The sequence below is a fragment of the Osmerus mordax genome, chromosome 2 (genome assembly GCF_038355195.1).
Source record: "Osmerus mordax isolate fOsmMor3 chromosome 2, fOsmMor3.pri, whole genome shotgun sequence".
In the NCBI taxonomy this organism is placed as follows: Eukaryota; Metazoa; Chordata; class Actinopteri; order Osmeriformes; family Osmeridae; genus Osmerus; species Osmerus mordax.
The window spans coordinates 14,006,695-14,023,398 of record NC_090051.1 but is presented as its reverse complement, the minus strand read 5'-3'; the positions used below and the strand labels follow the sequence as shown (position 1 = coordinate 14,023,398).

The 16,704-nt window shown below is 44.9% G+C and overlaps 1 protein-coding gene across 1 annotated transcript in view; it reads left to right on the top strand.

Moving 5' to 3' along the window:
• The first annotated feature begins 401 nt into the window (after positions 1-401).
• The window catches only part of LOC136966334 (NALCN channel auxiliary factor 1), a 43,047-nt gene continuing 26,744 nt past the window's right edge, over positions 402-16,704 (top strand). Inside the window, exon 1 of the mRNA XM_067260817.1 lies at positions 402-1,139. Coding sequence (XP_067116918.1) covers positions 402-1,139 — 738 coding nt within the window. The remainder of the gene's footprint in view (positions 1,140-16,704) is intronic.

Sequence of the window (16,704 nt, the reverse complement as noted above, 5' to 3'; positions counted from 1 at the left end):
GTTGCTTTCTTATAGCCTAACTGAATCCGGGAAACGACGGGCGACGACGGCAGGCAGCATCAGCACCGAGAGACTCGCAACAGCTGGTCTCTCTGCGCGCGACGCCAGAACAACCTCGGAAGAGCTGAAAGGAGCGGGGCATGCGGTCACAGAGAGCGCCGTTTCCCCCCGAAGAGCCATGGAGAACGGGGATGCGGCAGCGCGAGGCTTAATCTGTGCGGGCGCGCTAATTGGAACGGAATAGCACACCGACGGCTGCGGGCGCGAGAGAGAAGCGCCCTGGACCGGCGGCGGCACCGTTGCAGAGGAGAAATAAGCGGAGTCCATCTCCCCAAGTCAATGAGTATAGTGTCAGAGAAGCGCCCGCGGTGGAGTCGACCAGAGCTGCGCTTTCCTAAAATATGACCAGGGGCGCTTGGATGTGTCGGCAGCAAGATGACGGCTTAAAAATCTGGTTTGCACCCCGAGAGAACGAGAAGCCATTTACCGAATCGGAGCGGGCCCAGCGATGGCGCCTATCGCTGGCCTCTCTGCTCTTTATCACCGTCCTGCTCTCTGATCACCTGTGGTTCTGCGCCGAGGCCAAACTGACGCGGACCCGGGACAAACGGTCAGACAGGCGGCTAGCGTTCACGAACATGGACCAGTACCCCAACTCCCTTCATCATCAACACCAACTCCCGTCACTTGCCCCCCATCCCACGCACAGCCGCCACTCCAGAGAGACAGATGTTATTTTTATAGGGAATTCTACCAAACCTCTGTGGCGGCTGGACACCTGTCACCCTGACAGCCTGTCCAAAGAATGCTTCACGTTCACGGATGCGGAGCCCGTGTGTTTGGGCCTTTCCTCGGAACCAGGGGACGAGGCGCAGTTGGTGGACGTGAATCTGAGTGATTTGTATCTTTCTTTTTGTAATTCCTACTCTCTTTTGGATTTGTTTCACGGGTTTACGAGTCCAGAAGGAATGAACTGCAGCCTGGCAATGGGGGGAGACATGCAGGGATGCAGCGAGTGTGTCCTGGCTTACCAGCGCTACGACCAGCAGGCGGAGGAGGACTACAGAGAGTTTGAACTGCTAGTTCAAAAATACGAGACGGATGCATACTCGGTTAGGACCTGCATGGAGGAGTGCAAGGTAGGAGCAGCCTAATCCTCGGCCCGATTGATTCATCTTTGGTTAAAACGCACATATTGGCCTAAGAGATGTGGATATACACAGTCGTCATGGCAACGGATATCTATCACATGGAAGACACGCATTTTCTTGCCCTTCTTTAGGCATGTAGAGAAAAGAGTTGAACAGACTCGAGATGTTTGTTCTATCCAGCATGTCTGTGCGCGTGCGTAGTGTGCATAGGAAAAAACGTGTGCGCGCGCTGCAGCGAAAGGTTGGACAGTTAATTGTAACTATGGGTGTCGCAGTCAGTATCATTTAGAAGAGATGTGAGAATTAATTTGTGATTCCGAATCACCCCTCAACAACTTCAAGACTCAATGCAAAACAGTATAAAAAGAAAACATCCACATAACACAAAACTTGGCAAAGACCAAACCGTTAGCCTGTGGCGCTGTCCAATGCAATCAAAGAATCAGATAGCCTACACTTGGCCGTCTCTCTCTCTCTCTCTCTCTCTCTCTCTCTCTCTCTCTCTCTCTCTCTCTCTCTCTCTCTCTCTCTCTCTCTCTCTCTCTCTCTCTCTCTCTCTCTCTCTCTCTCTCTCTCTCTCTCTCTCTGTCTAAACAGTATTCAATATTTACTAGTGAGGCTTCAGCTATTTGGTCATCAATGGTTATCATGTTGTACGCACGAGGCCCTTAGTGGACGAGACAGTGGTTTAGAGCACGACATTGTGGTGATAACATTTCAGCAACATTAACAGCGCACCAGTGATTTCTGGAGCTAGTCCTTCGGAAGGATTCTCTATTGTTCCCGTGTGTGCTGTTATTGCGACGGCACACTATCGGCGAACGGCTACCGGGGCCTATAGGCCTGTTGGTGCCTGAGTAGGTTTGCATTGCAGGCTGGGAACTTCGACTGAAGGCTGGTCAACACAAACAGTTACTTACTGAAACATTGCAACAAGGCGGCGTGTAATGCTTGCTAATGTAATAACGCCCCAGCGTCGATAAAATGATTAAAGCAAGAACGGTTGTGCTCAACAATCCTAGTGCTGCGTTCATGGATTTTACATGGAGCTGAGAAATGGGCTGCATGACACATTCCCATTTCATTTGTTGTGCAGTCGGTTGTTACAGACTCTCCTCTGTCTATTTATCTTTCGCTCTTTCCCTCTGCCTTTCTCTCTCTTTCCGGTGGGCTCAGCTGAGCGTGTGCTTTCCCTGTCCACGGTGCTGCAATGAGGTTAGCTCTGGGTTTGTGAAGGATGGGACAGCGTGGGCGGCACCTGTCCACTCCTGTTAGCCGCCCTCCTCCCAGGCACCTGTCCTCCATCCCTCCCTCTTCCTGAGTCTCTCCCAAAGTCTTCCCCCCTCTAACAGTTTGGCCACGATACTGCTTGGCATGCGTACGGGTTTCTGTATTGCACTGTTTGTATTGTCTCAAGTGAAACCTTTGGGTGTCGGAGCCACGTAGTATCAGACAATGCAGAGAGAATGGAGATCCTGTGGTCCAACTGGAGAGCTTCCAGTCTCATCGCCAGCCAGCTGGGGTTTGGAAACGAGAGCCACTTGTCGTGTTCCAAGACAAGAGCTAAACCAGACTGTGAGATCCGCTTGCCCAGCTGTAATGGGAATGGGATGTACGACTCAGACTAACCCTAGCATACATACTGAGAAACAAAGCAGGAAGCAGTTTCAGAGAATAAGCAAGAACTTCTTAGACTGTGTGTGTGTGTTATCTGGAAAGAACACAACTTCATGTTATGGTTTTCCCCCATTTGACCTGTCCTTGTCCCATAATCAGGTTTGTGTGTCTGAGCTTAGCTGCTCCGTGCTAATGCTAGTAGAGAGAGGTGCTGCAGCAGCCTGTTAGCCTCACTGGCCTATCTGAAAGGCTCATCAGCTCCTGCATCATTGTGACCTTTGCTAAAGCACTGCACTCCAGAACGGAAGCACAAACTGTCCCTCAACACATACTTCATTGGACTCTTCTTTCTCTCTCTTTTTCTCTTGTTCTTGCTTCGCTCTCGCTCTCTCTCTCTCTCTCTCTCTCTCTTTCTCTCGCTCTCTCTCTCTCGCTCTCTCTCTCTCTCTCTCTCTCTCTCTCTCTCTCTCTCTCTCTCTCTCTCAGAGTGTGGAATGAGTAGGGCAGAGAGCAGAGAGAGGAATGGTCTTATAACCTTATCTGTGTGGTGTGGGTGTGTGTCTGTTTTGTGAGTGTTATTCATACAGTATTATCACAGGTGATACTGAGAGGCAATCAACAGTTTTTTTTGTTGGGGGGAGTAACTGGATCAATGGGGCTACAGGTTACTGTAGAGGCTTGTCTACGGTAAGGACTGAGGGTTAATGCAGGTGGTGGTGGTGGGCAGTATAAGTACGGTACAAGAGGATGTGGGGAGGGACCTTAAGATTAGAGGAGAGGCAGAGGGTGGAGGAGAGTAGAGGTGATGGAGTAGAGGTGTATGTGGGTGGGATGGGGTTATCTAGGGCAAGAGAGTCAGACAGAGCGAGAGAGAAAGATAACCAATGTCCTTATATAGGTCGTTATTGACTGGCCCCTGCTACAGTAGACCAGGTGATGTGGGCTGCCGCAAGTGCCAAGTCCCCCCCCCCCCTTCCCCCCATACACACACACGCACAAACACACATGCAGACACAAACACACACGCAGACACACACACAGACATAACTCCTCTGTGTTCGTCCTGCAAACCATCAGATGACTCTCAGGCTGAGGGTCGTGTGGGTGTGAGGATGTGCTTGTCGTCAGCCCACTCGTGAATACAGCAACAGGCCTACCTACTATGTGGAAGGCTACCCTGTTTGTTTAGGCCCTGTCTCAGCTGCAGCTCCAGTACTGTGGCTGCAGCTCTCTGCTCTGCTCTGTCTATGCAACCTGATCTGAGATTTGAACAATACCATTTAGGGATCAGAGGATAAGGGCTCTATTACGCAGAATATTGGCGTTTCTGGTTGCTGGGCAAACCAAATTTGATTACATAGTCTTCGAAAAACGCGATTGACTAATCAATTGCTTATTACATTTCCCTCAGGCGGTCATAGCAAGGCGCACAGTAAAGATTTGAAAAAGAAGATATTGACGCACGCACCCACACACGAACACACACTCTTTGTCTCAGTTTTCTTTCTCTGTATATATATTTAGTCTTTCTTTGTCTGCTTCTCCCTTCGTCAGGGTCAGTGGGCCATGGGGTGTCAATGGACAAGGGCCCATTTCCAAGACTGAGCAAAAGCCCTACTTTTCTCAGTGGAAGGGGGTGGGTTGGACAGAATGTGTAAAGGTCCTGCGTTGGGAGAATCTAAAGGCAGTGTTGACACCCCATGGAGGCCCAAGCTTGGGTTGCAAGCAGAGGTGCAACCGGCCTAGAAAGCACTCAGTCAATTTTCTTAAGGGGCAGGGCAAGCTGGGGATCTAACCCAGCAGGAAATGGAGGGTGGACACTGGAGTGGTGCACAGTGTCACTGCTGTGTTTACAACACTGGTGAAGGCCAGGTTTGGGGTGGAGTATTGCAATGAATGACATTAAAACCTCTGTACAAATATGGGGGTGGCAGAGTGTACTATTACTTTGTTGAAGCATTTTTTTGTCTGTGGTTTTGTTGTTTCTTTGATTGTGTTAACCGAAAACAAACCGATACCCGGAATTCCATGTCTGCGCGCTATTCTGAGCTTCTCTCTCTCTCTCTCTCTCTCTCTCTCTCTCTCTCTCTCTCTCTCTCTCTCTCTCTCTCTCTCTCTTTGTCTCTCTGTCTCTCTCTCTTTCTCTCAATTACAACGGAAAGATTAGGCCACAAAGGTGTTCGAATGAATTATTTGTCACCAAAAAAAAATCTGTGAAAATATGTTCGGAGCAGTCATGGTGGGGGCGGGCGCCAATGGAAGAAATACACACATTCCAAAATTCCAGGTAGATCATGTCAAATCTAGACACAACCCTCTGTACTGTACACGACACATAGATCGACAGAGATTATCAAGTGTGTGTTTGTGTTTACATAACCATTCACATAGATAAATAAATGTGTGTGTGCTTTCCTTATCAGCTGCATGGCGAGGCAAACATGGTGAGCTCAGCTTGGAGCACCGGGGAGCCTTTAGAATGCTACTGTTATGATTGTATTACACTGAGCCAGCATTAGAGAGTAGAGGATGAACAGGGAGACGAAATGGAGAGACAGGGAGGGAATGACAGGATTCCTGCTACAGTATGTTGATATCATTCAGCAGTCAGTAAGCTGGGCCAATTGAGAGAGTGCATGTGGGCGTCTGGTCATGAACTAGTGTGTATTTGCCTACAGTATGTGTGTGTCTCTGTGCGTGTGTGTGTGTGTGTGTGTGTAACTCTACTGACCATGTATTTAGAAGCTAAATGTAGAAATAGATTCACCATGAGTGCTGATGTGTCTGTTACATAAGAGGACTGTGAGCAAATTACATTCGGACATCCGTAGTTCCTGACTGCGCCACGGTTATGAGGGGAGAAAGACAGAGAGTTGGGGGGAGGGGAAGAGAGAGAGAAGAGGGGTATAGAGAGAGGGAGATAAATGGGCAGGGGGAGGTAGGTGGAGGGAGGGGGCAGAGAGAAAGAGGGAAAGAAGAAGGGCAGGGAGAAAGAGAAAGAGAGAGAGAGAGAGAGAGAGAGAGAGAGAGGGAGAGAGAGAGGGAGAGAGAGAGAGAGAGAGAGAGAGAGAGAGAGAGAGAGAGAGAGAATGATGTGATGGGGTGAAGGGCAGCGAGACTGTCTCTCTCCAGACTGCAGCTGCTCCTGTGTGGACAGGCCTGTAATAGAGGTGAAGAAAAAGACCTTAACCCAGATCACTATCTATCACTCCTTCTCAACACAGCACTCAACACCCCCAGATTTCCTCTGGGAGCGGGAGGGGTGGGGGTACTCAAAGGAGGACAGAGGGGGGAGGAGAGGATTAGGAGAGATAAATGAAGTAGTATAGATACCGCTGATTAGCAGAGATGCTTTCTACAAGACAAATCTGGTGTGTGTACACACACATACACACACATAAACACACACACACACACAGAGGCAGCACAGCTGATACAAGGCAAGCATGTAGGGGCAGACAGAACCCTGGAGACACAGCCGCCAGAGAGGCAGGGAATTATGGGAGTGCAAATTAAATTACACCGGAAGAGACAGCCAGGTCTGGACCTGCAGAACACACTGCTGGTGGTGTGTGAGTGAGTTGGTCTGTGTCCATGTGTGGTGTGTGTACATGTGTGTGTGTGAGAGAGAGAGAGAGAGAGAGAGAGAGAGAGAGAGAGAGAGAGAGAGAGAGAGAGAGAGAGAGAGAGAGAGAGAGAGAGAGAGAGAGAGAGAGAGAGAGGGAGGGAGAGAGAGAGAGAGAGAGTAAGATAAAGTGCAAGAGAGCATTCATGTTCATCTTGTAATTTCCATTAGAAAATGGAACACACACCCGGACACACTGACTAATACATGCAATCTAAAATGTGAACCAGGTTCACACAGAGATGAGAGGTTGTAAAGATCACATGTGAACACATGATATTGAGGTGTAGGAAGGAGAGAGAAAAAGACAGAGATGGGAGTTCTTTGTGCCATTTGTTTGTGTTTTAGATTATTTTGGGGTCTGTGGAGGCATTATAATCTCATTTTGTTCTGGTTCTGCTGGTTTTTTATAGTAGCTTCTATTTCTTGTGTTGTCAACATACAGTAGACTGGTTATTCTTTAGTGCAATAATAACTAATCATCAAAAGGAAAAGTTAACCGTCTAGCAGAGGTTGTTGGTTCAAGTCCTGGTTCTGGGAGTTGTAAATCATGTGTTCCCTTGAGCAAGGCACCAAAAGCATTGCTCAGGCATACAACACAGTGACTGGTTTTGCTGCTGGCAGGGCTGGATTGATATGTGTATGCACATAATTATGTAGGACAGGTTTACTATTGAGAGGAAAATACTAATTCTCCATGTAGAAATATGGCCAATTGTAATAGATGCCAGGGCCAAAACATCTGCGCCAACACACACACACACTTTGGTTTCTAAACCGTTCAGATAAACAAGGGTTTATGTGTTATTTCTGGGCAATGTGAACATTTGTGTCTGTGTGTCTACAGTAGTGCTTGTTTGTGTGTGCACAAGTGTATCTGTGAGTGCGTGCCCGTGTCTGCAATATCGCGCTTGTGTGTGTCTCCTCCTGAGGGTGTTTGTGACTGTGTTGATATCGTCTCACCACCCTAATCCTGTGAGGGTTGACCCCGGAAACAACCCCTTTTCCCATCCTCCCTCCCTCCCTCCCATCTTTTTGTCTCTCCCTCTCCCGCTCCTCCGTTTCCTCTCATCTCTCTATCTCCACTCCAAACTCTCAGCACTGTCGGCCCTCCCTCCTTTCCCTTCTCCTCTGCTCCCTGGCTGTGTGCGGGTCTAATCCTGAAGTGTGGGCTCTGTGAGCCGGATAAAGCCCTGGATCCCTTCTTCCATCCCTTCTTCCCTCCATCATCTTTAGGATGGGATTTACGACTGCACCCTGCTACCTTCCCCTCACCTCACCTCCCCCTCTTCTCATCCCATCTCGTCCGCCTCCCCGCCCCCCCCCCCGGCCCCCCTCCCCACTTAGCTCTCTCCGATTCCCCTAGGAACCCCTCTCTTCAGGGAGTGTGCTCCCCAGGGGACGGGGAATGCATTTGTACACTCCCGAGGAACGCCCCCGTGATCAGAGCCCTGTCCTTTTATTGGATGACACAAAAAGGCCACAAGGCCCAGTCACTAGTGTGCTGTGCGAATGCCCCTGTCCCTGTCTCAGTCTCTGACCATGTCCCTGACTGTCCCTGTCCCTTTGTCTGTGTCTGTTGGAGGGATGGCGGAGGGATTCCAATTCTAATGAATGTGTGAATGAGATGACACGTAACCAAGGATTGGGGGGCGGGGGAGAAGGAGAGGGGTGTTGGAGTGAGATTGATTGGAGGGAGGAGGAGAGGTGGGAAGTAGGCAGTGGTTAGTTACTACACAGCTGCCGGCAGTCTTGCACTCTGCAACAGGAAGGGATGGAGATTGACTGACAGGGGTTGTCAGTTGTCCTGTAGAGTAGACATCAGGGGCATTTTTCGAAGAGAACCACTTTAACCTCAATCGTCTGCCCTGTTTTCTGTATCTCTCCAGTATTCTTCATCTCTCTTTCTCTCTCGACCCAAAGCTCAAGCCCCTTCTGTTCCCCTATCCCCCTCAGTCAACCATGTCTGACAGCACCACATCTCTCTCCTTCTCTGTTCCTCTCCCTCGCTCTACCTTTCTGCCGCCCTCCTTCTCTCTCTGCATGGCTGAACTAGGACAGGATACAGCTGTAGGAGAGGCTCTCAGGTGGAACATGCTTTTACGACACCATCACTCTTACCTTTGGGTGTGTTTGCGTGTGCAGACGCCATGTGCGCGCGCGCGTGTGTGTACAGTGTGTGCATGAGGTCTGTGTGCTTATTTTGTCTGGGCGTGTGAGAGGAACCCTGTGTGTGTCCTGTGTAATCACTGCTCTAATTGTTCTGCGGTGTGTACAGTTGTTTTTTTTTACATTAAAGTTCTCATTATCACTGCACCATGTTATTGTCAAGACACTGGAGACAGATAAGCCGTAGCAAACAGTGTGTGTGTGTGTGTGTGTGTCCTACTCCAAGCTGCAGGATACATAGCATGTAGATGGAATAAATCCTATCAGTGATAATTTCAGGTATCAGCTTTTCATTAAAACCCTTCTGTAATTAAGGCCGCAATATTCCACAGTGGGTTATTAAAGGAATATTAAATGAATCATCTCTTCTTTCTTCACCCTTAATGTTTCTCTAAAACCCTGAACAGTGGCCTTGTATTTTCAGAGTGGCATTATTTAGTCATTTACAGCTTAACCCTCCTATTGTTCTGGGGTCATAATGACCCAAATCATATTTAAACCTGAGAAACTGGCATAACACAAGATGCATGAACTGCTATGTAGCTTTTGGGAATTACCCACACATTTTTATTTGGGGATAGAAAAGAAAATCAGTGTAGCTGCCCCCCAAAAAAGACAGCTACACTGATTTTCTTAGGGGGAATATGACCCAAGATAGTCATTCTGATTGGGGCTGTACCAGTCCCTGTGAGGCTCTTTTTCTCGACTATTCTTTTGATTGAGTGCATGTTTGAAAGAGCAATAACTGAAAGATGTTGTCATAGGTCTTGAAATCAAGGTAGTAAAATAGACAATTCCGAATACTGTAATATGCTTCCATTGGCACTCATAGCTGTAGCGCTATATAAATCTAAATGATGATTATTATTATTATTACCATTGTGTTCCGTCTTTGTATTCAAAGGTGGAGTTAAGTTATGAGATCAATTGGAGCACGGGTCATAGTGACCCAAAGCTAATAAGTGTTGATATTTTGGTAACACGTTTTAGAATAATGGTCCGTTGTTAACAAGTAGCTATGCAGGAAGTAATAGGTAGTTATACATTAACACCGAATTTAAGGCTATTAACTAATATGGAACCAAGATTAACTAAGCAGTAAGTAATAGCTAATTTACGACAAAGGTAGTTCCTTGGTAGGTATTTGATTATTACTAAATAAATATATCCTCTTGAGAACTACTTGTGAACTATGACCAATTAAGAAAGAATAACCAATTAATTACTAATCAAAAGTAACATGTCTAAAAAGTGAACAATTTGGTTGTTTTACTCTGAACATGGTCATAACTTTTCAGAAGCTTGTGCCTCAAATGGGTTCTTTGTGGAAACCAGTTTATGAATATTATATCCCCCCAAATACGTTAGCTACAGGTTGAGATTGTGACTACTCTTACCAAAGGATGGACGTATGTTCTCTGTTTATTTCAAACTTAAACATGGTATAATACAAATAATTATAATTTGTTTAACATTTTTAATAATTAGGAAGTGATGCTGACACTCATGATTGGATTCGTTTACTATTATGAGCTCTTGAGTGTCAGTTAAATGTCTCTGACTCCAAACACCTACCTTTATGTTACAGTAGTCGCCTGAGGAGGACTTCTCTTTAGGATATGAATATAAACATTGATGTTCTCTTGTCAAAAACTATTTGCATCCTGCATTTATGTTGCGATAAGTGCAAAACCACATCTTCCAGATTACAATGTTTGTTAGAATATCACTAGTGCCTCACATAAATGTAAGGCCTGTACCGTATGTGTCAAATATAAAATTAGACTTATTATAGGCCTATTACTTATGAAAACCAGTATAACTCCTCACTAATTACTCAAGCGTTACCTTGTCATCCTGCAGGAACTACTTGTGATGTGGACCATTATTTTAAAGTGACAAACATGTTAACTCCTCACTAATTACTCAAGCGTTACCTTGTCATTCCGCAGTAACTGTAATCTGGACCATTATTTCAAAGTGAAAAACATGTTAACACCTCACTAACATGTCATCACGCAAGATCTACAACATAAAACAACTGCAGTGATTGGATAAAAAAAAATATATATATGCACTGGAAGATTTCCCTGAAATCGTAAAAGAAAAGAATACATAATGCAAAAATGCACATGGGCATGCAAAAATAAAGCATTTTGTAAAATATGTCTGAATTAAACATTATTTGTTTGGCACAATGATGAAACCTAGCATTTAAACAAAAATTCTATATTTTTGAATGAAACATTCAACAAACTGTGATGATAAACTGAGTCAAACATAATGGCTAAATAAGTAATAAGTAAGTACATGGCTAACCCTAACCCAAATCAACGTATAGGCCTACTCACTCTATAATGAGTCTAGCATTGGCCACTACTGCGAAATACAACAGCAACGCAATTCCAAAGAAAACTAGAGAGGGTACAATTTCCGGGGAAATTGTAGGGTGTGCTTGCTTGCGTCGGTTGCACAGGGGTCAGTTTTTGAATGACATTTTTACAACTGATATTTCTGTATATTTTATATAAAAATATACAGAAATATCTTATTATTTATAAAGATTACATAGATTTAAAAGCATTTTTTGTGCTGCTCATTTACAACTGAAAATACGAGTGAAGTGTAGAATTAAATATGATGTCTTCTCATTTCCCCTGCAAGAGGCAGCCTCATAGCTGAATCAACGAATACATTTGGCAGACCGGTGTAAAAATGGACCTAATCTCTATGACTTAAACGTCCTTTTAAGTTTTCCTTTCTCGTGATATTTTCAGGCATTTAGCCTACTCATATTGCATTCATTCATTAATAAAGAACCCCCTTTGAAGATTATTCTACGACGTTACCGGCAGTAGAAGATGGAATCGTGATTCAAACAGTACCATCTGCTAACTGAAAATATGCCCCCAAAAACGTAAATAAGCTTGACATTTAATTAGTGGAAAATCGCTCATTCATAAAAAGCTCACTGGTAGCGATCAGTCAGTAACAACGCAAAATGCGATATAGCCCTGTGTGGAGAAGCTGCCCCGGTAAATTCTACTACTACAGTACAGTACTAGACTACTGCTGTGTTCGTCTTGGTAGCGATTGCATTGGTTGAATTCAATTTAACGTTCCGTTGTACGGTTTAGGCTGAAATTAATTATTTTCATGAACAGATTGACAAAGTTTAGGCTGTGGCAATGAAGTTCAGGTTAGTAGTCAGATAGTTTCATCTATTGAAAGACTTTTGATTTTAGTAAGGGGAGTGCCGAACATGTTCTGTCGCCGTTTGACTTCCTAAACAGATGTGTACAGTAGATGTTTTTGTAGTGTCTCGCGTAGGCTACAGCGTTGCAATGAGCAACACTGGTTTGAAACCACAGGGAATTATAATTTCACCAACAAATCGTTTACTTGTAATGTAATGTCATAATAAATCCTACAACGAAAATGTATTTGTGAGGAATGTTTATTTTAACGATTGAAAACAGATGCATCATAGGCCACTGTAGTATGTGTTGCCCGGGCAACAGAGGCTAATGTCATGCTAATATTTCAGTGAAATAGTAGACTACCGTTTCCGAAAGTAGATGTGGGCCTACTTCCTTAATAATATCAGCTAATATTGTACATTACATTTCACAATTGTGTTTCACATCACAAAGTAAAATGAGTAAATAGTCACCCTGGCCTCTTTGCTTGTGGCGTTTCTGCAGCTGCCTTGCAGTAAAGCTATAGTTAGCCTAGCTATCCCCCAAATTAACAGATGCGAAAAGAATGTTCTGCTACAGGTAGTCATGTGTTTTCGTGACGTTAGTGACGTAGTGACGTTAGTAACGTCAGCGACTGTGGCTAGCAAATTACCCACCGTTAGCTTCACTTTTCGCCACAAAAACTTAACTTGAGCCTAAACCATGCAACGGAACGTAAATCCCAATAGAAGCAACTCAATCGCTACCAAGACGAAACTTTTGACACCTAGGTTGTCTATGTAGGCCAAATATTGACTGAGTTTTAGGGGGGCAAAAAGAAATAAAAAAAATTATAATAATATATATGTGAGAGAACAAAGGTTGTGCCCTTGCCGAAGGCAAAGCACACCCAATGATGAAGGAAGAAAAAACAAATGGCATGACTGTAAAATAACTTGCTAGATAACCCAATTCAGAGAACAGGAACATGGCCCAAAACGGTAGCTACAGATGTTGCTAGCTGTAAAGCCAGGCTAGCTGTCGGCTAGGTTGTAAACAGTCCCATTCATACAAACTTCTCACTAATACAAAAATTCAAAATTTGCACTAATTCTACAATTCGAAATTTTTGTGAAATTAACCTAGTCGTTGTTGTCGTAAGGGTTTATGTTATCCAGCCAAATACTGGATATTTACAATCCATAGCAATGTGTCACTGCTAAATGATTTCTCGCTCCAAACTCACTCATTGACATTACACTTGAGTATAGGTTTAGGGAAAACATTACATGGACTTCAGTACAAATAGGTTTCGGTAAGCCAAGTCGACTGGATTTGGAAAATGGACCGGCCGTGATTTGATTTTTCTGAGCTGCAGAAAGACCTAATAGCAGACACATCTAAATTGCCCGCATAATCATACAGTATGAGCAAATATTGGGGAGGACGTGTCCCATAATCATACAGTATGATTATGGGACAGTCTTCTGTTGGAAGTCGCTTTGGATAAAAGCGTCTGCTAAATGAATAAATGTATGATCAAATATTGGGAGGGGGGGGGGGGGTGTTATAACGTTAATATTCATAAACTGGTTTCCACAAAGAACTAATTTCAGGCACAAGCTTCTGAAATGTTATGACCATGTTAAGAGTAAAAAAAAAAACAATTGTTCACTTTTTAGACATTAGTTTTGTGATTAGTAATTCATTGGTTATTCTTTATTAATTGGTCATAGTTCACAAGTAGTTCTCAATGAGGATATATTTATTTAGTAATAATCAAATACCTACCAAGGAACTACCTTTGTACAACATTTGCTATTACTTACTGCTTAGTTAATCTTGGTTACATATTAGTTAATAGTATTAAATTCAGTGTTAATGTAGAACTACCTATTACTTCCTGCATAGCTACTCATTAACCATTAACCTCATTACGACCATTATTCTAAAGTGTTACCGATATTTTTATTAACCCTTGTGCTGCCTTCGGGTCACATGACCCAAAGGTTCATAACGAACCATCGTTGTGTTTACCCAATTTTACCCAATACAAAAACAAATACAAATCATTTTCTTTTAACCTTATCAATGTGGGGGGTCTGAGACAGCCCAACGGTTAAAAGAAAATGCTTCACTTTGTTTTTGTATGTGGTAAAGTTGTCGCAATACGACGGTGGGTCACAATGACTGATGGGTCAGAATGACCCGAAGAGAACACAAGGGTTAAGACTATAGGAGTGTTAAGGCAAGCAGGGAGAAATTATTTTTGACATTTGATTGAGATGAAAAATAGATACAAGGGACATGTGTCGGTTTGGCCTGCAAGTGGCTAAATCAAACTAAACCTAACAGAAATATGTCCAACGGCATGCGACTGAGCTCATGCACACTCTTGACACTTACACACCCGTCACACACTAAGACACCGCTCACACTCCAACACACCCCTCAAGCCTCTAACATAATGACATAGCTCTCACACACCCATCGCACCCTAACACACCTCTCATGCACCCGTCACACACCTGTCACACACAACCCTCATATCCTGGCACCCCCTCGCAGCCTCACACAAGTGACGTGTGATGTCACCCAGGTGTGTGACCCCACTCCCCAACACACCTGGCCCCCAAGGCCAAACACACCAGCCAGACTGCTCTAATCTAAGAATCTAAGAGAGGAGCAGACATGCAGTAAATGGTCTGGGCCAGATTCGAACCCAGGCCCCTATGTTAAGGCCTCAGCCAATGTGATACTTTAACTTGACCGATGAGACAAGGACTGCTCTGTATTTGACGTGCCAGGCACAGTGCAACTCAGCACCACCTCAACTATGGTGCAACAACAACATCTCAACTTCATTATGACATAGTACAGCGCAATGACATAAAACAGCATCATGTCTTAAGTGCAACATCACAAACATTACAGTAGTGCTTCCTATTGAATTACGTAAAATCCAATCTGAAATCCTGGTGAAGTTCGTAGGTATGGTGTTTGTGTGGAGTGGAAAATGGGAGATTGAGTATTGTACTGCAAGTCAGTGGGAAACCTCTCCGGACAGAACCAGGTCCAGTGCTTTCATCGACCTTACGTTTACCTCACGGTTACTGGTAATCAGTCAGTCTGTCTGTAAACAGTCATTCAGTCTCTCTGCATTTAATTACCATAAAGTTTTATGAATTTACAGGCATCGTAAAACAAATCTGTTACTATGGCAATAAACGATTATGTTCAAGTGTTTCCATGATTTGCTAACTAAGTGGTCTGGAGCTGTTTGTGTGTGTGAGTATGTTGATGTAGTTAGTTAAATAGAGAATTATAAAAGAGGGGTTTTATGTCGCAACCAACGACCAAAACACATTCACGTATATACACACACGCGCACACACACACACACACAGACACATACAGTGTTGAGGAGCTCTCCTGGTCACATAGCTGCTGCTCTCATTAGTAGATGCCTCTCTATGCTGCCCCATGCCTGGCAACCATAGTTGAGCAGCAGGAGTCACCTCGTAGATGACCTGAAAAGAGGCTCATATAGCTGCGTGTGCGTGTACGTGTGTTTGCGTCTGTGTGTGTGTGTGTACGGGAATGTGTGTCTGTGTGTGTGTACGTGATTGCAAACAAAAGCCGCAAAAGGGAGAAGGGTGTGAGGTGAATGTACAAAGGGAAACAAAGGCTTATATTGTACTCAGAGAAAGGCCAGTCACCTTGCAGTGTGAGACCGTGAGACCATGAGACCGACAAACCAACAGACCGACAGACCGACAGGCCGACAGGCCGACAGATAGATAGATAGTGTCTGTGTGTGTCACATCGAGTTTGCAGACAGTCTGAAGCTTGTGTTGGGTGCTGAAAGGTACGATCCACCCAGGTGATCCCCCTCCCCCTGGGTCAGGGATCATGGGGCAGGGCTTAGGGGCAAACAGGGCAGTCAGAGCCTCTCCTCTCAGTGAGGAAACAAATCATCTAGGGCTCATTCTGACTTCACCAGCCCCTCTCAACCTGTATGTGTATTTGAGTGTGTGAATGTGTCCCGGCAAAACCTGACTAGCTCTCTCTCTCTCTTTCTCTCTCTATTTCTCTCTCGCTTTCTCTCTCGCTTTCTCTCTCGCTTTCTCTCTCGCTTTCTCTTTCAAATCAAATACAAATTTATTTGTATAGCCCTTTTTACAAGCAATGTCACAGAGGGCTTCACATACACCCATAGAACTGCCCTTCAACCAACCTAAACCCTCAAGAAGGACAAGGACAAACTCACTAGAGGGGAAAAAATTGAAGAAACCTTGGGATGAGCAATTCAGTGAGGGATCCCCTCCCCCCCTCCTCCTTTCTTTTTCTCTTTCTCTTTATCTCTCCATTACTCACTTTTTCTCCCTACATGTCATCCACAGCCTACCCTGACTCCCTTGCCAATCTCTGTCCATTTAGTTTAGTAACCTCAGTTGTACTCAGTTGTACTCGCTTGTGTCCTGTGTTTGTTCCCCTCCCTGCAATTCAACGTTTCTTTCCTTCTTCCACTCTTACCATTGGACTCTTCCCTCACCCTCCTAGACCTCCTCCTTACTCCATTCTTCTCCTCTTCATCTGCTTCCCTCCACCCTCTTCCCCTAGGCAGCAGCCCCCCTTCTGCAGTCTCAGACGTAGCCTAATATAGATCCGGCACCTGGGAGGACGGCATGGGGTCCTGGCCCAAAGGCCTCCTCTAGATCTTTATTGACAGGCACTGTGCCGGTCTGCCAATATCCCAGCAGCACCCAAGGACACATAGGCTGTCATTTAGCAGTGTGTGTGTGTATGTATGTATTATGTACTGTATGTATGCGTGTGTGTGTGTGTGTGTGTGTTTGTGAGTGTGTGAGACAGAGAGAGTGTCCCCTTCCTTCTCTCTTGGTCCCTGTGTATTCAGCATGCCACTTTCCCATGGCTATGTCAGTCACACAAACGTACACAT